Source organism: Salvelinus fontinalis, chromosome 10 (genome assembly GCF_029448725.1).
Source record: "Salvelinus fontinalis isolate EN_2023a chromosome 10, ASM2944872v1, whole genome shotgun sequence".
Taxonomy (NCBI): Eukaryota; Metazoa; Chordata; class Actinopteri; order Salmoniformes; family Salmonidae; genus Salvelinus; species Salvelinus fontinalis.
In genome coordinates, this window is record NC_074674.1 from 14,493,764 (window position 1) to 14,520,477 (window position 26,714).

A 26,714-nucleotide genomic window follows, 5' to 3' on the forward strand; every position below is an offset into this window, starting at 1 on the left:
TCAACACACCGAAAGAGATTACGGTGCACACCCTTAGAGGGAGCCGGAACAGGATAACTCCCTCCAAACTCACAAAGACACAGAGGAGGAGGAACTATCCAACACCCAGGGAGAGAGAACGAGTGATCTCAGTCGAACAGTCAGAAAGAGGAGGTGGAAGAGGCGTTAGATAGAGGAGGAGGTTACCCCAGAGGCAATTCCTCCGGTTCATGTGAGCAAGAAAGAGCAGAAGGCTTCTGATCAGCCAAATGGCAGGCAGAGGGAGAGATCATAGTGATTCACACCCACAGAGAGAAAGACAACCTCTTGGTTGAGATGAACCACACAGAGGTAGAGGCAGAGGGCCTTCAGGGCTAGCCAGTCAGCCTGCCTGCTCTGATCTTCAAGTCAAACTGTATTTAAATTCATGTTCATTAAAGATTTTTATTCAAGAATTGAAAAGTCCCATTTACTTAATGATCATTTTTCACTGTCTTCAACCCTCAAGAACCAGGGTGAGTCTGGGTCACGCTTTTACTGGGCAAACACAACTTGCATATCGTCATAGACTAGGCTGAAACGTTCATCTTTTAACCTTGCCTTAATAAAACAATGCATTTTTTTAGTGAGCAAGAGTTGCGCTTTTTCCTTTTCTATGATGATTCAAATTTTTGGTTGAACCTCAACTTAACGTTGGTTGAGCGCCCTCTGTTTTTTTGTTGTCAAATAATATATATATTTTTAAATGTACAAAGTAAATTATTAAAAGCATTAAAATTGGGATGTTTCCCACTTATTTACACAACCTACTCCACACTTGAAAGTGAAAGTTTATAGAAAAGTTCTGAAATGAAGTAGTAAACAGAATAAAAGCAGAATTGAATCCAATTATAATGCAAATAATTTAATGGTCTATGGTTCAATCCCATTTCTGAAGGTCTGATGAATGATTAATATTGTTCATCCTCTTCCTTGTGGCAGGCGCAGCAGCACACTGCCCTCCAAAGCCTGCAAAATAATCGCCGGACTGCCCCTTTCCTTGCTCTGCATGGAACATCCAGTGTCACGTCCTTGGTGACATGTGGGGTGACATCCAGGATGACCACAGCAACATCCTCTGGAAAGGGAAAAAAGAGGAACAGAATGTAAACAAATGCAAACCGTAGGTTCTAAACACTGGCCAGTTGAAAGGTTCTACTAAGATGTCATGACAAACGGCACCTATCAGAGTGCTCTCTAAGTGTTACTCACCTGCTTGGATGTCAGCTGGCAGAGTGGCGAAGACGGCCATCGTGAGATTCCTTTCTTCAGGTGTGACGTCCACAACCTCCAAGTGGGAAGAGATGGGCGCTGCCTCTGTATTAGGGGTGATGTCCACCACATTCAGGTGGGAAGAAGCTGGGTCTGCCTCTGTGTTAGTGATGATGTCCACCACATTCAGGTGGGAAGAAGCCGGATCTGCCTCTTTGTTAGTGGTGATGTCCACCACATTCAGGTGGGAAGAAGCCGGATCTGCCTCTTTGTTAGTGGTGATGTCCACAACATTCAGGTGGGAAGAAGCCGGATCTGCCTCTGTGTTGGGGGTGATGTCCGCAACCTCCATGTGGGAAGAAGCTGGGTCTGCCTCTGTTTTTGGGGTGATGTCCACAACATTCAGGTGGGAAGAACCCGGGTCTGTGTTATGGGTGACAACAACAATCCTGATGAGCTCTACTACTACAAGGCACCAAGATGTCATCACAACAGGCACCTGTCAGAGTGCTCTCTATCATTGCTACTCACCTGCTTGGTTGTCAGCTGGTAGTGTGGTGGAAACGGCCACCGCGAGGACAGGGGGGACTGGTAGGGTGGCTGCAGGGGGCTGGAAGCAGCTCTGCACCTCGTCCACCACAAAGGCACAGACAGAGCTCATATAAAAAGGGCTCTGGAGGTCATCCGTGGAGAAGGACTGACTGATTCTCCCGAGGATCGACCGCACAGAGTCAAAAGCAGCAGCCCGGGAGAAATGGATGTGAGGGGAAGGGTCCTTTAACAAACAGGAGAGCTTCTCCACTACGGCCGCCACCATGCCCACGGCCATCCCACTTATTAGGATTGGGATCTCTGAATGGCCTTCCTCTGGCTGAAGCCACAGGGCCAGGAGGAGCCTGGGCACCACCTCCACCACCACCTGAGATGGGCTGAGCAGGTTGCTGCGGGGCTCATTGGACTGCTCGCCCAGAATGCTCCTCACAGCTCTCTCCACGATGATGTGGACTTTAGGATCGCTGAAATCAACAAAAAGGAGAAGACGAAGCTAAACGATGTGCAATGTGCTCACAGAGAACACTGTCTTAGTCTGTTTCTGTGTAGTTCCAGATGTGTAGATAAATGGATCAAGTCATATGCAGGGCAGTACATGGAACTCACATGTCAGCTGCCGAGGTGGAGTGCATGGAGCGGCGGAGCTTGCAGAAAGCCTCGTGCTCTATGTCCATCATTTTTAGGCAAGTGTTTACTTCCCAGGCCTGCAGTATGAAACAGGAAGTCCCATTAGTGTAATTTCACAACAGATCTATTGTCACGTTCCTGACCTATTTATGTTAGTTTTTGTGTGTTAGTTGGTCAGGACGTGAGGTTGGGTGGGCATTCTATGTTATCTGTTTCTATGTTGGTTTTGGTTTGCCTGGTATGGCTCTTGATTAGAGGCAGGTGGTTTGCTTTTGCCTCTAATTAAGAGTCATATTTAGGTAGGGCATTCTCACTGTTTGTTTGTGGGTGATTGTCTCCTATGTCTGTATGTACGTTCGTACCACATGGGACTGTAGCGTTTGTTTGTTTCGTTTCGTTTCGATGTCGTCCGTTTCCTGTACGTAAGTTTATGTTTAGTTATGTAAGTTTATGTTCAGGTTTCGTTCAACGTCGTTTTCTTGTTTTGTAGTTTGAAAGTGTTTTGTTTCGTTTCGTGTTGCCATCATCATTGTATAATAAAGATGGCTTATTTCCCAAAGCCTGCGTTTTGGTCTGAAGATCCTTCTCTCCTCACCTCGTCCGAGGATGAGGAGAGCACAAGCCGTTACATCTATTCTGCTGTGCTAACTCGTTGTTGAAAGGCTAGTAAAGAGCTCACTGACTTGTAGTATGTCTCTAACTCTCATTCTCTTACCAGCCGAGCGAGGTCGTTTCCCTCCTCCAGGGTTTCCTTCCACACCCTTCAAATAAAACAGAGCAATTCAACTTTCCTGGCTTCTGATTTTTCTGTTGTTTATTTTACGCACACCTCATGAAGTGCTGCTGGTGGCAGGGAATGGCAGTGAAGGTGAGTGCTGACGTAGTACTCACCTCTCCCTAAGGGATTTTTTGCCCTGAGACACCAGCCAGTTGCTCATGTGCTCCGTGGTGACATGGGGCGGGACCTGGCCTTGACTCAGAAGCAGCAGATAGTGGACCATGAGCTTCTTCTGCAAGATGAGGTAAGGTGTGAGACCGTGCCATGAAATACCATATCATGTGCTTTCAGAAGGGCCTCTCGCAACATTTCACAACTGCTCATGCCTGACAATTTGCAAGTGATATTAAGAACTCTTATGACCAACTTCTCTAAACTGTCTTGAAATACAACTCTCTTTCTGTTGTTTATGTTGTTGTGGGATGAATCTTACCTGTTTATTGTAATATGTTTCCTCCCAGCAGGCCTGCAGAGTCTGAAAATAAAGGCTGCTTCTACAGAATTCCTTTGAAGATAATGAAAATAATGATGCTTTGTTATGCACATTATGCACAGGCATTTACAGTATGCTAAAATGAATTTCTCCTAAGATTACCTTTGTGGGACCATAAGTGAACTCCGGAATGCACCAAACCCTATCCATGGTGAGATGGGGAAGAAATGCAGCGCTATAGATATACGGGATGCTCTAGAGATAACAGGAATGACTTAAAGTCGCGAATGATCAATGACTGTGGAGTCGTCCAATATGCTGCACTTAGAATGGAGTTGTAGGTGGTGTTTGGCGCAAAATGGAATGTTTACATTCTATTGCCATGGAGAAATGGAATGTGTAGAACCTGTATAAATGGATATGCTTCTATGTCTTTATTATGTCATAATGTAGGGACGTAGGAGCCCGTCCCGATTCATGACGCGATTATCCAGGTGCATGTTGCTTAGACCTACTAATCCAACCTTGGTTTACAAGTTAAATACATAGATTTGTATAGGCATATATAAACAATCGGCCACATCCATTTAAAGCAATGATTGTCAATTGAAAATGTGGTTGTCCTGTTGTGCGCCTTGAGTGTCAGTCCCCTTAAGCACATTATTCCAATATTTCTGAGCTCTGAATTGACACAATGAACACTTTTGCAAAGATATTCGGTTGAAAATAAGAGAATGAATGACAATAAACGTATGACTTGGATTGTATGCATAATAGTGTAGTAAACAATATCGCTCAGCGTGGGAACTTTTGGTGTTAGGAAAGTATCCGTTATAAGTCTCTATGGCACGTATCACTTTGTTGTCTTGTTGGTAATAGTATACATGCATGACAGTCCGCATTGTAATGGTCTAACAGGTGTTTTTCATTTTGTTTCTCACATTAAACAGACATTGAGAACGGAATTGCTTACAGTTGTACCTATGATGCACAGAAACACTAAAGCTGTACAGTGTAGTTTGAATAGTCAGTTTCAATTATTTGCAGATGTATTCCTTATTATTTACAAATTGAAAGATGTAACATTTGAAATGAATGTGTCAAAACAGTTTAGCATAGAGTTCCTGTGGGAGTCTTCTCCATCAGTCTTTTTGCCTCCTGGGCCTCGTATCTCATTACATGGAATTTCCCCAGTGCCATCTTCACATTAGATGGCCGCTGTCTACTGTCATGTGGGGCTGGATGACAGATATCGCTATGCCGATATCGCTGCTGTCCTTGGTCCTGAAATATACAATCTCGGCTATTTGCATATGTACGACCGTCCAAACTTGACCCCAAAAACATTAATGCTAGTCTCTCACACACTTTTGAACATTGCACAACCTGCAACAAGACACTGAAAGAGAATTTTATTCCAAGTGTGTTTGTGTTTGAATAAAGACCCGAAGAATGAAATCAATGTGTGGATGTTGATTGGACAATGTATCTGTGCTTTGCAGAAGCCTTTTTTTGTTGCATTCCCTGTTGCGTGTATTTTACTGGAGTATGATCAGATTGCTTTGTTTAAACCAGAATGAAGATTTGGTTTGAGAAACAATTCCGATTATAGCATGATAGCTATTGTTTTTGAAATAAGGCAATGTATTGTAGCGACCCGCACAGACAGCGGTGTGTTATGTGGTAGGCTATTAGTGGGTTGTGTTGTAATTACCAGTGTTCGCGGGGTCCGACATGCCAATCAACCTGCTATCTACCAATCACAGGGATGCCTGGAATGTTCTGATGCCGGGCATCCTGGTGGTTGGTGGAGGGGGGTTGGGCAGGGGGATGGAGCATTGGAAGTTAAGACCAGGTTTAGCCATTGCTCTTTCTCTTACGTCTGGGCTTCACAAGAGAAGGTCACGGTTGGCTTGTAGGTTATCTTTCATTTATTTGGCGTGGGCTACGGCCAAACAGTAGCCTTTGTAAAGTTGGGTTAATATACCGTCAATTCGTAAACTCAACCCTCTGTCTGGACAATTGTTCCTTTATGATCTAGTCAGGTCATTACAGTATATATGACCCCCTTTCAAAGACTCGCTCATTTATCACTTTCTTGCAGATATACAGTGCCTTCAGAAAGTGTTCATACCCCTCAACTTATTCCTCATTTAGTTTTCTTACAGCCTGAATTCCAAATGGACTAAATTATAGTTTTTTTTATCATCTCACCCAGCTACAGACAATACCCCATAATGACAAAGTGAAAATATGTTTAATTATTTTTTTTCAAATGTATTGAAAATGAAATAAGGAAATATCTCATTTACATAAGTATTCACAATACATGTTAGAATCACCTTTGGCAGCAATTAAAGCTTTGAGTCTTTCTGGGTAAGTCTCCAAGAGCTTTGCACCCCTGGATTGTACCATATTTTCAATATCACAATATATACAGTACCAGTCAAAAGTCTGGACACACCTACTTATTTAAGGGTTTTTCTTTATTTTTAAAATGTTTTACATTTTAGAATAATAGTGAAGACATCAAAACTATGAAATAGCACAATTGGAATCATGTAGTAAGTAAAAAAGTGTTAAACAAATCAAAATATATTTTATATTTGAGATTCTTCGAAGTAGCCATCCTTTTCCTTGATGACCGCTTTGCACACTCTTGGCATTCTCTCAAACCTTTTCATGAGGTAGTCACCTGGAATGCTTTTCAATTAACAGGTGTACCTTCTTAAATGTTCATTTGTGGAATATCTTTCCTTCTTAAAGCGTTTGAGCTAATAGGTTGTGTTGTGACAAGGTAGGGATGGTTTACAGAAGATAGCCCTATTTGTTAAAAGACCAAGTCCATATTATGCAAAGAGAAACAACAGTCCATCGTTACTTAAGACATGAAGGTCAGTCAATACGGAAAATTTCAAGAACTTTGAAAGTTTCTTCTAGTGCAGTCGCAAAAACCATGAAGCGCTATGATGAAACTGGCTCCCATGAGGAAGACCCAGAGTTTCCTCTGCTGCAGAGTATAAGTTCAGTAGAGTTAACTGCTCCTCAGATTGGAGCCCAAATAAATGCTTCAGAGTTCAAGAAACACACACATCTCAACATGCACTGTTCAGAGGAGACTGCGTGAATCAGGCCTTCATGGTCGAATTGCTCCATTGAAACCACTACTAAAGGACGGACACCAATAATAAGAAGAGACTTGCTTGGGCCAAGAAACATGAGCAATGGACCGTTAGACTAGTGGAAATCTGTTCTTTGGTCTGATGAGTCCAAATTTGCCATTTTTAGCTTTCAATGTGCGTGTTAAGAATCCACAGTGTTTAGTTCGGTCTACACTTCATTATAAAACAATTTGTTGAATGGTTTAAAATCCGTCAGAAGCTGCTTTCAATTCATGCTGGCTCTGAATAAGTCTTGACGGAGACAGAACTTGTTTTGCCAAGGAAAGTGAAAAGGACTGAGGGAAAGTAAAATGGAAAATACATGGAAAGGAACATGGAAGAACCTCAAAGAACATTGCATTTTCAAGATCATGTAATATCAAACATAACATCAAAATGCATCTTATATTCCTGCCCTTACAGTAAAACCAAATGATTTCAACTTACATTTTATGTGAAATCATGTGAAAACATGTTTTGGAACACAACGTGATCACATTTTCACATGTGTAGTTTAATGTAATCACATGTTGCTTTACATGTTATCACATTAACTTCACATAAGATTACATAACTTGTTTTTGGAACACTTCCCGTGTTCACATGTGAAATTCATGTGGTTTTTGCGTAAACGCACTGTAGTTCCACCCTCAAGGTTCTTAATTAATAATGCTTTAAAATGCACATGTACGATTGTGCATGTGTAATGGGTTGAAAACAAAGTCACTAAAAACAGACACCCATTTATTATTTATTCCCCCCCAATTTGTTTATGTATTTGTCTTAATTAATCTAAATTGTAATTTCTACATACTTTAGTGTTAGCAGTCCATCAGGCCAATAGATGGCGCTGTTTTACTGTGGTAGCAGGAGAAACGGCAAGTTCTGGCCAAGCGCTGACCATTCTGCAGAATAAGGATCAGAACTTTACAGAGGTTAACTGTGTCTGTTGTTTTTACTATTACAGGTATGTAACAGAACTTCCAAACGTTCAAATATATACACAAAATGTAATAACTTGCTATTTAACAACTTTGTCACGGTCTTATCACGTTAGGAAAGGTTTTGTTTTTACTTCGTGTCGAACTGAGTGAGAGAAGAACTTGATTTACATTGAGTGAGAGTATATGTTAGCTTGATGCTAGCTGAGGTAAAAAACGATTTAAGACTCACAGAGACTATGTTTACTGAGTAGCTTACTTGTACTGGATTTTGTCTAAGATATTTTTTATAAAGAATCCATTTGTTAGGGATTTCTGAGTTCGTTTTACATGTTATTGGTTTTGTGTAAAATTGTGCTCACTAACTGGTAAACTAGCCGAGCACGCTCAGTCTGGTGGACTTTTAGTGCATACAGTGAGAGAGACGATTTTCTGGAGGTGCCACTATCTTAAAGCTGAATGTATTGTTGTCAGTTTTCTATAGAGGTAGCGGTATATAGAAAAACATTCAGTTATTTATGTTTTCATATGTTTCTATTGTATGAATGTGAAATACATTGTGGTTTTCATGTGAAACCATACACTAAGACAGGGTTATTTGTGGAACATTTTAGAATTCTGCTTTAGGTAAAGTGCATTTATGTTGTGTAATTTAAAGTGTGCACTTGTTTGATGTGAATATTTTCAAAGTACTAACAAGAAAATAGACAATTGAACAAGAGAGAAAAAACATTCTTCAGAATAAAGAAAGCGGCAGAACTTTGCATACGTAAACTTGTGTCCGTTCTTTTTATTATTGCAGGCCACCTCAGCTACACATGCACTCTGTCTGCACACGCATCCACGCATGCACAGACAAACACACACTAATGTTCTCTCTCTTGTGTTTGTCAATAGTTCATCGTGGCCCTGTCGTTCGCCTCCTTCACCAAAGCTCTGTCAGGGACCTACATGAAGAGTGCCATCACTCAGAGAGACACTTTGACCTGTCCAGCTCTCTCATCGGACTCATAGAGGACAGCTTTGAGATGGGTATCAACAATAACATTGAGTTGCTTGAGAATTCATGTAATAAAAACCAGATACAGACTACAGTATGATCCATTTTTTTGTGGTTCAATACTGTCCAGTTTTATAGTTGTTCCTATTAATTGATTGACTGGCGTTTGTCCATGACTCTACTGTCAAACCCCTAACATTGTTTTATGTGCTGCGATGTTGTTGCAGCCTAGTATCCATACTGATATGCCATTTTTAGTTTAAAAAAAAAACAGTTTTTATAATTTGCGATTCCTGACTACTGTAGTGTTGTGGTTTCTTGCAGGTAACCTGCTGTTCCTGGCTGTGGTCAGCCATTTTGGGGCGAAGCTGCACCGGCCCAAGCTCATTGATGGGGTTAGGATTTGGGCTAAATCAACTGATGCTGATGTAATTGTGTTTTCTGAAACCTGGCTCAGCAAGTCTGTTTTTGATAAGGATATTTGTATAAGTGGTTACAATGTTTATCGCACTGATCGAGTTAAGAAAGGTGGGGGTGTGGCTATATATGTAAAAATGAATTTCCCTGTAAGTGTGGCAAAGTCTGAAACTATTTGTAAACAGTTGGAATTTCTTGCTTTGAATATTGAGGTTTCAAAGGGTCTTTCTATAACTGTGATTGGCTGTTATAGACCCCCTTCTGCTCTCGGTGATGCATTTTCTTCTTTGACGCACCTTATGTCTAAACTTCTTTACAGTGAAATGATGTTGATTGGTGATCTCAACTGGTGTTGGTTAAAGCCGGTGTCTGATGATTTAAAAATGTTTTGTAATTCTATGAATCTTACCCAGTTGATTAACTCACCCACTCGCCCAAATCTTAAATGCCCAGATAAATCTACCCTGATTATTTTATATTAACAAATGTTCCAAATAAATATCCTGCGGTTGGTGTTTTTTGTAATGATTTAAATGACCATTGTTCTGTTGTTGCTGTTAGAAATAGTAAGGTTCCTAAGACAAACCCACGTTTTATTCGTAAGAGAAATGTGAAGTGTTTTAATGAGCAGGCATTCGTTCGTGATTTGTTTTATTTTGACTGGAGCAAGATTGAGTTTATCCCTGATGTGGAAACTGCCTGGATATTCTTTCATGATGTTTTTTTCCAAATAGTCAACAAACATGCCCCATTCCGCAGGTTCATGGTTAAAGGGCGGGATAATCCATGGTTTTCTTCTGAGTATTATTCACGACCGTAATCTAGCCTGGGTTAAAGCAAGGAAATCATGTTCTGATGCTTATTTCTAGGCAGTTACAAAACAAGTGTTCTTTTCTTCTCAGGAAGGCCAAGTCTAAATATTTTATGTCTGTTACCACTGATAACCTGAATGACGCTAGAAAGTTTTGGAAGGCTATTAAGTCTATGTCTGGTAACAGTAATCTTAATGAATTACCGTCATGTGTTTTGAAGGACTCTGTTGCTGTATATGACAAAACTGAAATGCTGAATTGTTTCAATGAGCACTTTGTATCATCTGGTAGGCTGTTTAATTCAGTGTCCCCTGTCTTTGTACAACCCTGTGTGGATGAATCGGTGTCCTGTGTGGATGAACCAGCGTCCTGTGTCTCTGTACAACCCTGTGTGGATGAACCAGTGAGAGCTGGTCAAACGTTTAGTTTTTTGCCATTCTCAGTGCAGGTGGTACATAAAGCCCTGAAATCCTTAGATCAGAGAAAGCAGGCAGGTCCTGATCTTTTGGATCCCTGCTTTTTAAATCTGGCAGCTGATTTCATAGCTGAACCACTTACATATCTGTTCAATCTAACCCTGGAATGTAATGGAATTTTTAAAGGGGGGAGATACAACTCATTTATATAATTATAGGCCAATCTCAAAGCTGTCACCCCCGGTGAAAATACTTGAAACCCTTGTGAGTGAACAGCTAAAAGAGTTTTTATTTACTAACTCTATTTTATCAATGTACCAATTGGGCTGCAGGAAGAAGCATAGCACAATTACAGCAGCCATGAAGGTTTTCAATGATATCACTGAAGCCCTTGACAATAAACAGCACTATGTCTCACTTTTTATTGATCTCTCTAAGGCTTTTGATACAGTTGATCATGCTATACTAAGGCAGAGATTGTCGAGTGTAGGTCTTTCAGAGCATGCAGTTGCATGGTTTGCTAACTATCTGTCTGACTGAACTCAGTGCACTCAATTTGATGGGCTTGTGTCTGTTAAATTGTCTGTCTTTAATGGTGTGCCCCAAGGTTCTGTACTTGGTCCTCTCTTATTCACTATTTATATAAATGATTTAGACCAAAATGTCCAAAATGCGCAACTTAATTTTTATGCTGATGATACTGTTATTTACTGTTGTGCCTCGTCTCTTACAAAAGCTTTCCAGAACTTGCAAACTGCTTTTTATACTGTTCAACATACCTTGTGTCAATTGAAGCTTATCCTCAATACTGACAAAACTAAACTAATGGTGTTTTCTAAAGCAAGAAATAGACCTCTGAACTTTTCACCTATTACTACCTGTCAGGGCAAGGAGATTGAGGTTGTAACCTCATATAAATATCTTGGAATTTTAATTGATGACGGTCTCTCTTTTAAATTGCATATTCAACAAATTACCTTTTTTTTGTTGTTGAAATTAGGATTTTATTTTAGGAATAATGCATTTTTTTATTTTGAAGCCAGAAGGAGGCTAGTATCATGTATGCCTTTACTAGACTAGACTATGGGGATATATTTTATATATGAATGCTTCTGCTCAGTGTTTGAGATCAATTGACACCCTTTACCATGGCACTTTGAGATTTATTTTAAACTGCAAAACCCTTACGCACCACTGTACTTTGTATACCAGGGTTGGTTGGCCTTCTCTAGTCACTCGTAGGCTCAGTCACTGGTATACTTTTATTTATAAAGCCATTTTGGGTTTACTACCTTTTTATTTGGGCATTTTTATTGTTCAGAAATGTGATGGGTACTCTCTTCGTTCACTGGACTTTATCCTGCTAACTGTTCCAAATGTCCGAACTGAATTTGGTAAAAAGGCTTTTATGTACTCTGCTCCATCTTCTTGGAACTTCTTACAAAATACTTTTAAACTGGAAGAACTTGTCCCGATTGGTATTTGCAAATCACTGATGAATGATCTTGAGACTGATTCCCTGACGTGTCGATGTTTTTATTTAGCTGTTTTTGATTTTTGTTTTACTCTTGTGAATTCTAGGGTTTTTACTAGATTACTTGTAGTTTTTCATGTTGTTCGTCTGTCATTTTTGTAGTGACTTGGTGCTGCCTATCTTGGCCAGGACGCTCTTGAAAAATAGATTTTAAATCTCAATGAGCCCTTCCTGGTTAAATAAAGGTTAAAGAAAAAAATTGCTATGGGCTGTTTCCTCATGGCTGTAGGATCCTTCCCTACAGGCCTGCCACACTTCTTCATGGGACGGTAAATCGAGTGAAATACTGGTTAAACTTGTACTTGTAGAGATACTCCAATGCGGAGGATAGTTTCACTTTAGAAATAAAGAAATGTATCCAGTTGTTGATTAATCTCAGTTAATTTGGAACTAAAGTCTTGCGTAATTGGTCAGCTGCTTGATTATGTTTTGGGGCCATACATGTTAAGGGATTATGAGATGCTATAACTGACGTGGTAAGGTTGGACCCAGGTGCAGAGAAGAGACCAGAAGATGAAGCAGTGGTTCCAACCAGTGTCTCCACCCCTCAAGGGCCCACTTAACTGCCAAGAGCTCCCGGTTGCCTACATCGTAGTTGCCTTCCGCTGGCGAGAACAGCTTGGAGAGAAAGGCGCATTGGTGCAGTTTCTTGTCCTCGTTCTGCTGTGAAAGGACCGCCCCAGCTCCGGTGTCTGAGGCGTCCACCTCTACCACAAAGGGACGAGTAGGAACAGGATGAATGAGGATGGGTCCGGAGTTGAAACGTCCCTTGAGCTTTTTGCTGGAATCCCTTTGCAGGACCAACCCTGCCAAGCAGGCTCAGAATCTTGGTCTCAGACCTAATTTTGGCTGCATACAGACCGCTTACAGCAGGCACATAAAACAGTTAGGGACTTCTCCTTAGTATCTGGGTCATTCAGGTGGGTGTCTAGGGTATAGGGTCATGGACCGTACCATTAAAATAGGATCATAAATAATTAGATATACTTTATTTAAAAAATGTAGTTCCCCATGATAGGACAATAATAAATCAAATGTATCATTTATTTTAAAACTTCCACCATGATAAGACAATAAATAAATAAGACATATAATTCATCATGAAAGTATATCCATCATCTGAACAACATTGAAAGCTCTCATACCCCGGCTCACAGCAATACATTGGTTCTGGGATATGCAACCATTTCATTACTCACTCATTCAACTTTCCCAAACATAACAAATAACATACAAAATAAACACACACCACACCATCCACACATACTGTGCCCTCTGTTTACTTAGTTTTTATCTTTACTATGTTGATTTAGTGCTTGTGTGTTCAATTAGTTATATGTGAATGTTACGTTCCCCAGTTTCTGTGTTCTGTTTTGTATTTTAGTGTATGTTTCAGGAGATGGCTTCCGGAAGTACTCCCCAACCAGCTGATTGGTCAACCCCAGGCTAATTGATGATTGGAGCTGACCCCAACCCCTCATCAAGAAGCAGCTGACTAATTAACATTGCCACCTGAAGATATAAAAACCAGTGTTCTGTTCAGTAGAAAAGATGAGAGAGATGAGTTAAATAGTAGAGATTTGAGTTAAATAGTAGAGATTTGGAGATAAATAGTAGAGATTTGGAGATAAATAGTAGAGATTTGGAGATAAATAGTAGAGATTTGGAGATAAATAGTAGAGATTTGGAGATAAATAGTAGAGATTTGGAGATAAGAGATAGAATTGAATATTTTGGAGAGATCGAGAGAAATTAGAGGGAGATTGAGAGAGAGAAAAATTAGATTGTGATATAGTGTTGGTTGTGTATCAGAAAGTGTGGTATGTACTGTTGTTGTTGGTAACAGTTTTGCTATGTCCTGTGTTTGTGAGTGTTTGCTAAATCGTTAATAATTACTCTGTTTCATTTGTTCCCAGGGGGGAAGGAGAAGGCACTTTGGGAGTGCTTAGGCAAGAGGCCCGCGGGCATACATATACCCGTAGTATATCTACTGTCTAGGCACACTAGGTAAGACCTGGGCGGACCACCGCCTGTATTTTGGTTAGGGCACCAGGTGGTGCTAAGTTAGGTAAGTTAAGTGGGTAGGCAGGTTAGATAGGAGTGGGGGAACTTTGATATTTACTTTCTTTGCTTTGGTTCCGTCCAGCCCCTTTTCCCCATATTACCGTGGAAGGAAATAAATCCTAGTAAACGGTAAATTCTGCTTTTGTGTCATCCTGACTCGCACCTACAGTCCATACCTCTTGCACTTCAGAGAGTTAAGTTGTAGCAGGGAGTTGCGTTCCCTCTTCTCAGAGGCGTGCGTAACAGTGAAGATGTATAGAAAAGCTATATTTTTTATTGTATTGTTACAATCCATAACCGGGCTAGAGTTGTTTTCTTTCCTCATCTATGAGAACTTTGTAATTTTTTAAATAACCATGGAGTAGTCTTTGTGTCTCTGAACAACTGGTTATCAATATATACACTGCTCAAAAAAATAAAGGGAACACTTAAGCAACACAATGTAACTCCAAGTCAATTACACTTCTGTGAAATCAAACTGTCCACTTAGGAAGCAACACTAATTGACAATACATTTCACATGCTGTTGTGCAAATGGAATAGACAAAAGGTGGAAATTATAGGCAATTAGCAAGACACCCCCAATAAAGGAGTGGTTCTGCAGGTGGTGACCACAGACCACTTCTCAGTTCCTATGCTTCCTGGCTGATGTTTTGGTCACTTTTGAATGCTGGCGGTGCTTTCACTCTAGTGGTAGCATGAGACGGAGTCTACAACCCACACAAGTGGCTCAGGTAGTGCAGCTCATCCAGGATGGCACATCAATGCGAGCTGTGGCAAGAAGGTTTGCTGTGTCTGTCAGCGTAGTGTCCAGAGCATGGAGGCGCTACCAGGAGACAGGCCAGTACATTAGGAGACGTGGAGGAGGCCGTAGGAGGGAAACAACCCAGCAGCAGGACCGCTACCTCCGCCTTTGTGCAAGGAGGAGCACTGCCAGAGCCCTGCAAAATGACCTCCAGCAGGCCACAAATGTAATTTAATGGTCTAAAAATATGGTATGCAATTCCTATGTAGAGAAGGTTCTCTGGTAGTTGTTCAATATGACTTCAACTTTTACAGGGCACTCTTGTAAAATAGATTTTGAATGTCAATGTGACTCCGTTTAAATAAAAGTTAAATAAAATATAAAAAACATCAACAAAGGATATGGGGTACACATGGTATCACATCATTACATACTAGGCCCTACTGCACCTGCATTCCAGCACCATTCCAGCATCTGGAATTGACTCAACATGTTTGAGGTGGGGGATCAATACATGTGGAGGAAGAGGTGGCTGTTGAATGTATGATTCTGATTTGTACAGGTAAGTTCATTGTGTGTATGTGGCGGTTGGCGTCCATGTTTGTGTCCGTACTCTGAGGTGTGTTTGAATATGAATGAGCAGCAGTGTTGTGATGTGTCCTATCCCGTCCTTGCAGAGTGATCTTCCTTGGCCTCATCAAATGTCTCAGTGGCTCCTCCTTAGGAGGGAGGGGGACACCACCACGGGACAGACCCCACACTCATCGCTAGAGATCGAACTTCACACTCCCTCCAAAACCACTGAACCCCTCAACACACCGAAAGAGATTACGGTGCACACCCTTAGAGGGAGCCGGAACATGATAACTCCCTCCAAACTCACAAAGACACAGAGGAGGAACTATCCAACACCCAGGGAGAGAGAACGAGTGACCTCAGTCAAACACAGTCAGAAAGAGGAGGTGGAAGAGGCGTTATATAGAGGAGGAGATTACCCCAGAGGCAATTCCTCCGGTTCATGTGAGCAAGAAAGAGCTGAAGGCTTCTGATCAGCCAAATGGCAGGCAGAGGGAGAGGTCATAGTGATTCACACCCACAGAGAGAAAGACAACCCACACAACCTCTTGGTTGAGATGAACCACACAGAGGTAGAGGCAGAGGGCCTTCAGGGCTAGCCAGTCAGCCTGCCTGCTCTGATCCTCAAGTCAACTGTATTTAAATTCATGTTCATTAAAGATTTTTATTTAAGAATTGAAAAGTCCCATTTACTTAATGATCATTTTTCGCTGTCTTCAACCCTCAATAACCAGGGTGAGTGTGGGTCACCCTTTTACTGGGCAAACACAACTTGCATATCGTCATAGACTAGGCCGAAACGTTAATCTTTTAACCTTGCCTTAATAAAACAATGCATTTTTTTTTATAGTGAGCAAGAGATGCGCTTTTTCCTTTTCTATGATGATTCAAATTTTTGGTTGCACCTCAACTCAACGTTGGTTGAGCGCCCTCCGTTTTTTTGTTGTCAAATAATATATATATTTTTAAATGTACAAAGTATTAAAATTGGGATGTTTCCCACTTATTTACACAACCTACTCCACACTTGCAAAGGGAAAGTTTATAGAAAAGTTCTGAAATTAAGTAGTAAACAGAATAAAAGCAGAATTGAATCCAATTATAATGCAAATAATTTAATGGTCTATGGTTCAATCCCATTTCTGAAGGTCTGATGAATAATTAATATTGTTCCTCCTCTTCCTTGTGGCAGGCGCAGAAGCACACTGCCCTCCAAAGCCTGCAAAATAATCGCGGGACTGCCCCTTTCCTAGCTCTGCATGGAACATCCAGTGTCACGTCCTTGGTGACGTGTGGGGTGACACTTGGGATGACCACAGCCACATCCTCTGGAAAGGGAAAAAAGAGGAACAGAATGTAAACAAATGCAAACCGTAGGTTCTAAACACTGGCCAGTTGAAAGGTTCTTCTAAGATGTCATGACAAACGGCACCTGTCAGAGTGCTCTCTAAGTGTTACTCACCTGCTTGGATGTCAGCTGGCAGAGTGGTGAAGACGGCCATCGTGAGATTCCTTTCTTCAGGTGTGACGTCCACAACCTCCAAGTGGGAAGAGATGGGCTCAAGCTCTGTGTTAGGGGTGATGTCCACCACATTCAGGTGGGAAGAAGCTGCCTCTGCCTCTGTGTTAGTGGTGATGTCCACCACATTCAGGTGGGAAGAAGTTGCCTCTGCCTCTGTGTTAGTGGTGATGTCCACCACATTCAGGTGGGAAGAAGCCGGATCTGCCTCTTTGTTAGTGGTGATGTCCAGCACATTCAGGTGGGACGAAGCCGGATCTGCCTCTGTGTTAGTGGTGATGTCCACCACATTCAGGTGGGAAGAAGCCGGGTCTGCCTCTGTGTTAGTGGTGATGTCCACCACATTCAGGTGGGAAGAAGCCAGATCTGCCTCTGTATTAGGGGTGATGTCCACCACATTCAGGTGGGAAGAAACCTGGTCTGCCTCTGTGTTAGTGGTGATGTCCACAACCTCCAGGTGGGAAGAAGCCTGGTCTGTGTTATGGGTGACAACAACAATCCTGATGAGCTCTACTACTACAAGGCACCAAGATGTCATCACAACAGGCATCTGTCAGAGTGCTCTCTATCATTGCTACTCACCTGGTAGTGTGGTGAAAACGGCCACCGCGAGGACAGGGGGGACTGGTAGGGTGGCTGCAGGGGGCTGGAAGCAGCTCTGCACCTCGTCCGCCACAAAGACACAGACAGAGCTCATATACAAAGGGCTCTGGAGGTCATCCGTGGAGAAGGACTGACTGATTCTCCCGAGGATCGACCGCACAGAGTCAAAAGCAGCAGCCCGGGAGAAATGGATGTGAGGGGAAGGGTCCTTTAACAAACAGGAGAGCTTCTCCACTACGGCCTCCACCATGCCCATGGCCATCCCGCTTATTAGGATTGGGTGCTCTGAATGGCCTTCCTCTGGCTGAAGCCACAGGGCCAGGAGGAGCCTGGGCACCACCTCCACCACCACCTGAGATGGGCTGAGCAGGTTGCTACGGGGCTCATTGGACTGCTCGTCCAGAATGCTCCTCACAGCTCTCTCCACGATGATGTGGACTTTAGGATCGCTGAAATTAACAAAAAGGAGAAGACGAAGCTAAACGATGTGCAATGTGCTCACAGAGAACACTGTCTTAGTCTGTTTCTGCGTAGTTCCAGATGTGTAGATAAATGGATCAAGTCATATGCAGGGCAGTACATGGAACTCACATGTCAGCTGCCGAGGTGGAGTGCATGGAGCGGCGGAGATTGCAGAAAGCCTCGTGCTCTATGTCCATCATTTTTAGGCAAGTGTTTACTTCCCAGGCCTGCAGTATGAAACAGGGAAGTCCCATTTGTGTAATTTCACAACAGATCTATCCTGCTGTGCTAACTGGTTGTTGAAAGGCTAGTAAAGAGCTCACTGACTTGTAGTATGTCTCTAACTCTCATTCTCTTACCAGCCAAGCGAGGTCGTTTCCCTCCTCCAGGGTTTCCTTCCACACCCTTCAAATAAAACACAGAGCAATTCAACTTTCCTGGCTTCTGATTTTTATGTTGTTTATTTTACCCACACCTCCTGAAGTGCTGCTGGTGGCAGGGAATGGCAGTGAAGGTGAGTGCTGACGTGGTACTCACCTCTCCCTAAGGGATTTTTTGCCCTGAGACACCAACCAGTTGCTCATGTGCTCCGTGGTGACATGGGGCGGGACCTGGCCTTGACTCTGGAGCAGCAGATAGTGGACCATGAGCTTCTTCTGCAAGATGAGGTAAGGTGTGGAACAATGCCACGAATTACCATATCATATCTGCTCATGCCTGACAATTTGCAAGTGATATTAAGAACTCTTATGACCAACTTCTCTAAACTGTCTTGAAATACAACTCTCTTTCTGTTGTTTATGTTGTTGTGGGATGAATCTTACCTGTTTATTGTAATATGTTTCCTCCCAGCAGGCCTGCAGAGTCTGAAAATAAAGGCTGCTTCTACAGAATTCCTTCAAAGATATTGAAAATAATGATGCTTTGTTATGCAGATTATGCACAGGCATTTACAGTATGCTAAAATGAATTTCTCCTAAGATTACCTTTGTGGGACCATAAGTGAACTCCGGAATGCACCAAACCCTATCCATGGTAAGATGGGGAAGAAATGCAGCGCTATAGATATACGGGATGCTCTAGAGATAACAGGAATGACTTAAAGTCGCGAATGATCAATGACTGTGGAGTCGTCCAATATGCTGCACTTAGAATGGAGTTGTAGGTGATGTTTGGCGCAAAATAGAATGTTTACATTCTATTGCCATGGAGAAATGGAATGTGTAGAACCTGTATAAATGGATATGCTTCTATGTCTTTATTATGTCATAATGTAGGGACGTAGGAGCCTGTCCCGATTCATGACGCGATTATCCAGGTGCATGTTGCTTAGACCTAGTAATCCAACCTTGGTTTACAAGATAAATACATACATTTGTATTGGCATATATAAACAATCAACCACATCCATTTAAAGCAATGATTGTCAATTGAAAATGTGGTTGTTGTGTTGTCCTGTTGTGCGCCTTGAGTGTCAGTCCCCTTAAGCACATTATTCCAATATTTCCGAGCTCTGAATTGACACAATGAACACGTTAGCAAAGATATTCGGTTAAAAATAAGAGTATGAATGACAATAAACGTATGACTTGGATTGTATGCATAATAGTGTAGTGAACAATATCGCTCAGCGTGGGTACTTTTGGTGTTAGGAAAGTATCCGTTATAAGTCTCTATGGCACGTATCACTTCGTTGTCTTGTTGGTAATAGTAAACATGCATGACAGTCCGCATTGTAATGGTCTAACAGGTGTTTTTCATTTTGTTTCTCACATTAAACAGACATTTGAGAACGGAATTGCTTACAGTTGTACCTATGATGCACAGACACACTAAAGCTGTACAGTGTAGTTTGAATAGTCAGTTTAAATTATTTGCGGATGTATTCCTTATTATTTACACATCGAAAGATGTAACATTTGAAATGAATGTGGCAGAACAGTTTAGCATAGAGTTCTCCTGTGGGAGTCTTCTCCTTCAGTCTTTTTGCGTCCTAGACATCGTTTCTCATTACATGGAATTTCCCCAGAGCCAACTTCACATGCGATGGCCTGTGTCTACTGTCATGTGGGGCTGGATGACAGATATCGCTATGCCGATATCGCTGCTGTCCATGGTCCGGAAATATACAATCTCGGCTATTTGCATACGACCGTCCGAACTTGACCCCATACACATACACACACATTAATGCTAATCTCTCACACACTTTTGAACATTGCACAACCTGCAACAAGACACTGAAAGAGCATTTTATTCCAAGTGTGTTTGTGTTTGAATAAAAACTAGAAGAATGAAATCAATGTGTGGATGTTGATTGGACAACGTATATGTGCTTTGCAGAAGCCATTTTTTTGTTGCATTCCCTGTAGCATGTATTTTACTGGAGTATGATCAGATTGCTTTGTTTAAACCAGAATGAAGATTTGGTCTGAGAAACAATTCCGATTATAGCATGATAGCTATTGTTTTTTAAATAAGGCAATGTATTGTAGAGACCCGCACAGACAGCGGTGTGTTATGTGGTAGGCTATTAGTGGGTTGTGTGGTACTTACCAGTGTTCGCGGGGTCCGACATGCCAATCAACCTGCTATCTGCCAATCACGGGGATGCCTGGAATGTTCTGATGCCGGGCATCCTGGTGGTTGGTGGAGTGGTGTGGAGGGGGGTTGGGCAGGGGGATGGAGCATTGGAAGTTAAGACCAGGTTTAGCCATTGCTCTCTCTCTTACGTATGGGCTTCACAAGAGAAGGTCACGGTTGGCTTGTGGCGTATCTTTCATTTATTTGGCGTGGGCTACGGCCAAACAGTAGCCTTTGTAAAGTTGGGTTAATAAACTGTCAATTCGTAAACTCAACCCTCTGTCTGGACAATTGTTCCTTTATGATCTAGTCAGGTCAATACAGTATATATGACCCCCTTTCAAAGAGTCGCTCATTTATCACTTTCTTGCAGATATACAGTGCCTTCAGAAAGTGTTCATACCCCTCAACTTATTCCTCATTTAGTTTTCTTACAGCCTGAATTCCAAATGGACTAAATTATAGTTTTTTTTAATCATCTCACTCAGCTACAGACAATACCCCATAATGACAAAGTGAAAATATGTTTAACTATTTTTTTTCAAATGTATTGAAAATGAAATAAGTAAATATCTCATTTACATAAGTATTCACAATACATGTTAGAATCATCTTTGGCAGCAATTAAAGCTGTGAGTCTTTCTGGGTAGGTCTCCAAGAGCTTTGCACCCCTGGATTGTACCATATTTGCAATATCACAATATATACAGTACCAGTCAAAAGTCTGGACACACCTACTTATTTAAGGGTTTTTCTTTATTTTTAAAATGTTTTACATTTTAGAATAATAGTGAAGACAACAAAACTATGAAATAGCACAATTGGAATAATGTAGTAAGCAAAAAAGTGTTAAACAAATCAAAAGATATTTTATATTTGAGATTCTTCGAAGTAGCCATCCTTTCATTGATGACCGCTTTGCACACTCTTGGCATTCTCTCAAACGTTTTCATGAGGTAGTCACCTGGAATACTTTTCAATTAACAGGTGTACCTTCTTAAATGTTCATTTGTGGAATATCTTTCCTTCTTAAAGCGTTTGAGCTAATAGGTTGTGTTGTGACAAGGTAGGGATGGTTTACAGAAGATAGCCCTATTTGGTAAAAGACCAAGTCCATATTATGCAAAGAGAAACAACAGTCCATCGTTACTTAAGACATGAAGGTCAGTCAATACGGAAAATTTCAAGAACTTTGAAAGTTTCTTCTAGTGCAGTCGCAAAAACCATGAAGCGCTATGATGAAACTGGCTCCCATGAGGAAGACCCAGAGTTTCCTCTGCTGCAGAGTATAAGTTCAGTAGAGTTAGCTGCACCTCAGATTGGAGGCCAAATAAATGCTTCACAGAGTGAAGTGGTTTCCAGAGTGGTTTCCATTGAAACCACTACCAAAGGTCGGACACCAATAATAAGAAGAGACTTGCTTGGGCCAAGAAACACGAGCAATGGACCGTTAGACTAGTGGAAATCTGTTCTTTAGTCTGATGAGTCCAAATTTGCAATTTTTGGCTTTCAATGAGCGTGTAAAGAATCCAGGGTGTTTAGTTGGGTCAACGCTTCATTATAAAAAAAATTGTTGAATGGTTTAAAATCCGTCAGAAGCTGCTTTCAATTCATGCTGGCTCTGAATAAGTCTTGACGGAGACAGAACTTGTTTTGCCAAGGAAAGTGAAAAGGACTGAGGGAAAGTAAAATGGAAAATACATGGAAAGGAACATGGAAGAACCTCAAAGAACATTTCATTTTCAAGATCATGTAATATCAAACATAACATCAAAATGCATCTTATATTCCTGCCCTTACAGTAAAACCACATGATTTCAACTTACATTTTATGTGAAATCATGTGAAAACATGTTTTGGAACACAATGTGATCACATTTTCACATGTGTAGTTTAATGTAATCACATGTTGCTTTACATGTTATCACATTATCTTCACATAAGATTACATAAAAACTTGTTTTTGGAACACTTCCCGTGTTCACATGTGAAATGAATGTGTTTTTTGTGTAAACGCCCTGTAGTTCCACACTCAAGGTTCTTAATTAATAATGCTTTAAAATGCACATGTACGATTGTTCTTCAGGCCAATAGATGGCGCTGTTTTACTGTGGTAGCAGGAGAAACAGCAAGTTCTGGCCAAGCGCTGACCATTCTGCAGAATAAGGATCAGAACTTTACAGAGGTTAACTGTGTCTGTTGTTTTTACTATTACAGGTATGTAACAGAACTTCCAAACGTTCAAATATATACACAATATGTAATAACTTGCTATTTAACAACTTTGTCACGGCCTTATCACGTTGGGAAAGGTTTTGTTTTGGCTTCGTGTCGAACTGAGTGAGAGAAGAACGTGATTTACATTGAGTGAGAGGATATGTTAGCTTGATGCTAGCTGAGGTAAAAAACGATTTAAGAGTCACAGAGACTATGTTTACTGAGTAGCTTACTTGTACTGGATTTTGTCTAGGAGATTTTTTATAAAGAATCCATTTGTTAGGGATTTCTGAGTTCGTTTTACATGTTATTGGTTTTGTGTAAAATTGTGCTCACTAACTGGTAAACTAGCCGAGCACGCTCAGTCTGGTGGACTTTTAGTGCACACAGTGAGAGAGACGATTTTCTGGAGGTGCCACTATCTTAAAGCTGAATGTATTGTCAGTTTTCTATAGAGGTAGCGGTATATAGCAAAACATTCAGTTATTTATGTTTTCATATATAGGTGTTTCTATTGTATGAATGTGAAATACATTGCGGTTTTCATGTGAAACCATACACTAAGACAGGGTTATTTGTGGAACATTTTAGAATTCTGCTTTAGGTAAAGTGCATTTATGTTGTGTAATTTAAAGTGTGCACTTGTTTGATGTGAATATTTTCAAAGTACTAACAAGAAAATAGACAATTGAACAAGAGAAAAAAAACATTCTTCAGAATAAAGAAAGCGGCAGAACTTTGCAGACGTAAACTTGTGTCCGTTCTTTTTATTATTGCAGGCCACCTCAGCTACACATGCACTCTGTCTGCATGCGCATACACACAGACAAACACACACTAATGTTCTCTCTCTTGTGTTTGTCAGCAGTTCATCGTGGTCCTGTCGTTCGCCTCCTTCACCAAAGCTCTGTCAGGGACCTACATGAAGAGTGCCATCACTCAGAGAGACACTTTGACCTGTCCAGCTCTCTCATCGGACTCATAGAGGACAGCTTTGAGATGGGTATCAACAATAACATTGAGTTGCTTGAGAATTCATGTAATAAAAACCAGATACAGACTACAGTATGATCCCTTTTTTTGTGGTTCAATACTGTCCAGTTTTATAGTTGTTCCTATTAATTGATTGACTGGCGTTTGTCCATGACTCTACTGTCAAACCCCTAACATTGTTTTATGTGATGCTATGTTGTTGCAGCCTAGTATCCAAACTGATATGCCATTTTAAGTTAAAAAAAACAAAACAGTGTTTATAATTTGCGATTCCTGACTACTGTAGTGTTGTGGTTTCTTGCAGGTAACCTGCTGTTCCTGGCTGTGGTCAGCCATTTTGGGGCGAAGCTGCACCAGCCCAAGCTCATTGATGGGGTTAGGATTTGGGCTAAATCAACTGATGCTGATGTAATTGTGTTTTCTGAAACCTGGCTCAGCAAGTCTGTTTTTGATAAGGATATTTGTATAAGTGGTTACAATGTTTATCGCACTGATCGAGTTAAGAAAGTTGGGGGTGTGGCTATATATGTAAAAATGAATTTCCCTGTAAGTGTGGCAAAGTCTGAAACTATTTGTAAACAGTTGGAATTTCTTGCTTTGAATATTGAGGTTTCAAAGGGTCTTTCTATAACTGTGATTGGCTGTTATAGACCCCCTTCTGCTCTCGGTGATGCATTTTCTTCTTTGACGCACCTTATGTCTAAACTTCTTTACAGTGAAATGATGTTGATTGGTGATCTCAACTGGTGTTGGTTAAAGCCGGTGTCTGATGATTTAAAAATGTTTTGTAATTCTATGAATCTTACCCAGTTGATTAACTCACCCACTCGCCCAAATCTTAAATGCCCAGATAAATCTACCCTGATTATTTTATATTAACAAATGTTCCACATAAATCATTACAAAAACCACCAACCGCAGGATATTTAAGTGACCGTTGTTGCTGTTAGGAACCTTAGTATTTCTAAGACAACCCCACGTTTTATTCGTAAGAGAAATTTGAAGTGTTTTAATGAGCAGGCTTCCGTTCATGATTTGTTTTATTTTGACTGGAGCAAGATTGAGTTTATCCCTGATGTGGAAACTGCCTGGATATTCTTTCATTATGTTTTTTTCCAAATAGTCAACAAACATGCCCCATTCCGCAGGTTCATGGTTAAAGGGCGGGATAATCCATGGTTTTCTTCTGAGTATTATTCACAACCGTAATCTAGCCTGGGCTAAAGCAAGGAAATCATGTTCTGATGCTTATTTTTAGGCAGTTAAAACAAGTGTTCTTTTCTTCTCAGGAAGGCCAAGTCTGAATATTTTATGTCTGTTACCACTGATAACCTGAATGACCCTAGAAAGTTTTGGAAGGCTATTAAGTCTATGTCTGGTAACAGTAATGTTAATGAATTACCGTCATGTGTTTTGAAGGACTCTGTTGCTGTATATGACAAAACTGAAATGCTGAATTGTTTCAATGAGCACTTTGTATCATCTGGTAGGCTGTTTAATTCAGTGTCCCCTGTCTCTGTACAACCCTGTGTGGATGAATCAGCGTCCTCTGTCTCTGTACAACCCTGTGTAGATGAACCAGTGTCCTCTGTGTGTGGATGAACCAGTGAGAGCTGGTCAAACGTTTAGCTTTTTGCCTTTCTCAGTGCAGGTGGTACATAAAGCTTTTTAAATCCTGCTTTTTAAATCTGGCAGCTGATTTCATAGCTGAACCACTTACATATCTGTTCAATCTAACCCTGGAATGTAATGAAATTCCAAAGATCTGGAAATCAGCATTTGCCATACCACTTTTAAAAGGGGGAGATCCAACTCTTTAAAATAATTATAGGCCAATATCAAAGCTGTCACCCCCGGTGAAAATACTTGAAACCCTTGTGAGTGATCAATGTACCAATCGGGCTTCAGGAAGAAGCATAGCACAATTACAGCAGCCATGAAGGTTTTCAATGATATCACTGAAGCCCTTGACAAAAATCAGCACTGTGTCTCACTTTTTATTGATCTCTCTAAGGCTTTTGATGCAGAGATTGTCGAGTGTAGGTCTTTCAGAGCATGCAGTTGCATGGTTTGCTAACTATCTGTCTGACTGAACTCAGTGCACTCAATTTGATGGGCTTTTGTCTGTCTTTAATGGTGTGCCCCAAGGCCCTGTACTTGGTCATCTCTTATTCACTATTTATATAAATGATTTAGACAAAAATGTCCAAAATGCGCAACTTCATTTTTATGCTGATGATACTGTTATTTACTGTTGTGCCTCGTCTCTTACAAAAGCTTTCCAGAACTTGCAAACTGCTTTTTATACCGTTCAACATACCTTGTGTCAATTGAAGCTTATCCTCAATACTGACAAAACTAAACTAATGGTGTTTTCTAAAGCAAGAAATAGACTTCTGAACCTTTCATCTATTACTACCTGTCAGGGCAAGGATATTGAGGTTGTAACCTCATATAAATATCATGGAATTTTAATTGATGACGGCCTCTCTTTTAAATTGCATATTCAACAAATTACCATTTTTTTAAGCTGAAATTGGGATTTTATTTTAGGAATAAGGCCTGTTTTTCTTTTGAAGCCAGAAGGAGGCTAGTATGATTCCAAGAACACAGGATGAGATGTTACTATCCTTTGTGCAAGCACTTCCAAGAGTTCATGAACAGTGAGACTGGTGAAATTTGGGGAGCGCATCGTCAGTAGTGTACCTTTGGTTCCTAGGGTGTTTCGGCCTTTCACACTATACACCCTCCCCAAAGGCGGCCAGCGACACGGTGATCAATCCTACGCTTGCGTCCCATTCCCAATTAGTCATAGGAGTTGCGTTGTTGTTGATAGCCAACATCCCATGGGACTATGCATGGCAGGGGCGTCTTCCTCCCTGAGTCAAGCATTGTTGACCGCATACCTCCTGGCCCTCTCACTTCGGGGCCCAGCTGGGGTCTTTCCTCTTCATCCAGAGCCATTGACTGCTGCCTTCTGCCGCCTCTGATACAGCTTTGATTGCCGAACGCTGGCTCTGGCCCTTAATTCCCAGGTCTCTAAGCAGTCTG

At 41.1% G+C, this 26,714-nt stretch overlaps 2 protein-coding genes and 3 long non-coding RNA genes across 5 annotated transcripts; 2 read left to right on the top strand and 3 right to left on the bottom strand.

The window, feature by feature from the left end:
- Positions 1-897: 897 nt before the first annotated feature.
- LOC129863188 (uncharacterized) lies at positions 898-3,380 on the bottom strand. The gene is made up of 6 exons (XM_055935110.1): positions 3,301-3,380; positions 3,125-3,170; positions 2,389-2,486; positions 1,762-2,246; positions 1,231-1,653; positions 898-1,096 (listed from the first exon to the last, which is right to left on the bottom strand). The coding sequence occupies exons 1-6, from the start codon at positions 3,345-3,347 to the stop codon at positions 930-932; spliced, it is 1,266 nt and encodes a 421-aa protein (XP_055791085.1). The 5' UTR covers positions 3,348-3,380; the 3' UTR covers positions 898-929.
- A 4,279-nt stretch (positions 3,381-7,659) lies between these two features.
- LOC129863660 (uncharacterized) lies at positions 7,660-9,667 on the top strand. The gene is made up of 3 exons (XR_008760998.1): positions 7,660-7,748; positions 8,620-8,754; positions 9,047-9,667. It is a non-coding gene; the product is annotated as an uncharacterized LOC129863660 (long non-coding RNA).
- A 6,780-nt stretch (positions 9,668-16,447) lies between these two features.
- Positions 16,448-18,090, bottom strand: LOC129863189 (uncharacterized). The gene is made up of 4 exons (XM_055935111.1): positions 18,000-18,090; positions 17,388-17,857; positions 16,749-17,279; positions 16,448-16,614 (listed from the first exon to the last, which is right to left on the bottom strand). The coding sequence occupies exons 1-4, from the start codon at positions 18,068-18,070 to the stop codon at positions 16,448-16,450; spliced, it is 1,239 nt and encodes a 412-aa protein (XP_055791086.1). The 5' UTR covers positions 18,071-18,090.
- Positions 18,091-18,435: 345 nt separating this feature from the next.
- Positions 18,436-19,195, bottom strand: LOC129863215 (uncharacterized). Its single transcript, XR_008760945.1, has 3 exons — positions 18,857-19,195; positions 18,695-18,766; positions 18,436-18,526 (listed from the first exon to the last, which is right to left on the bottom strand). It is a non-coding gene; the product is annotated as an uncharacterized LOC129863215 (long non-coding RNA).
- Positions 19,196-22,581: 3,386 nt separating this feature from the next.
- LOC129863662 (uncharacterized) lies at positions 22,582-24,570 on the top strand. The gene is made up of 3 exons (XR_008761000.1): positions 22,582-22,670; positions 23,536-23,673; positions 23,968-24,570. It is a non-coding gene; the product is annotated as an uncharacterized LOC129863662 (long non-coding RNA).
- The last annotated feature ends 2,144 nt before the right edge of the window (positions 24,571-26,714 follow it).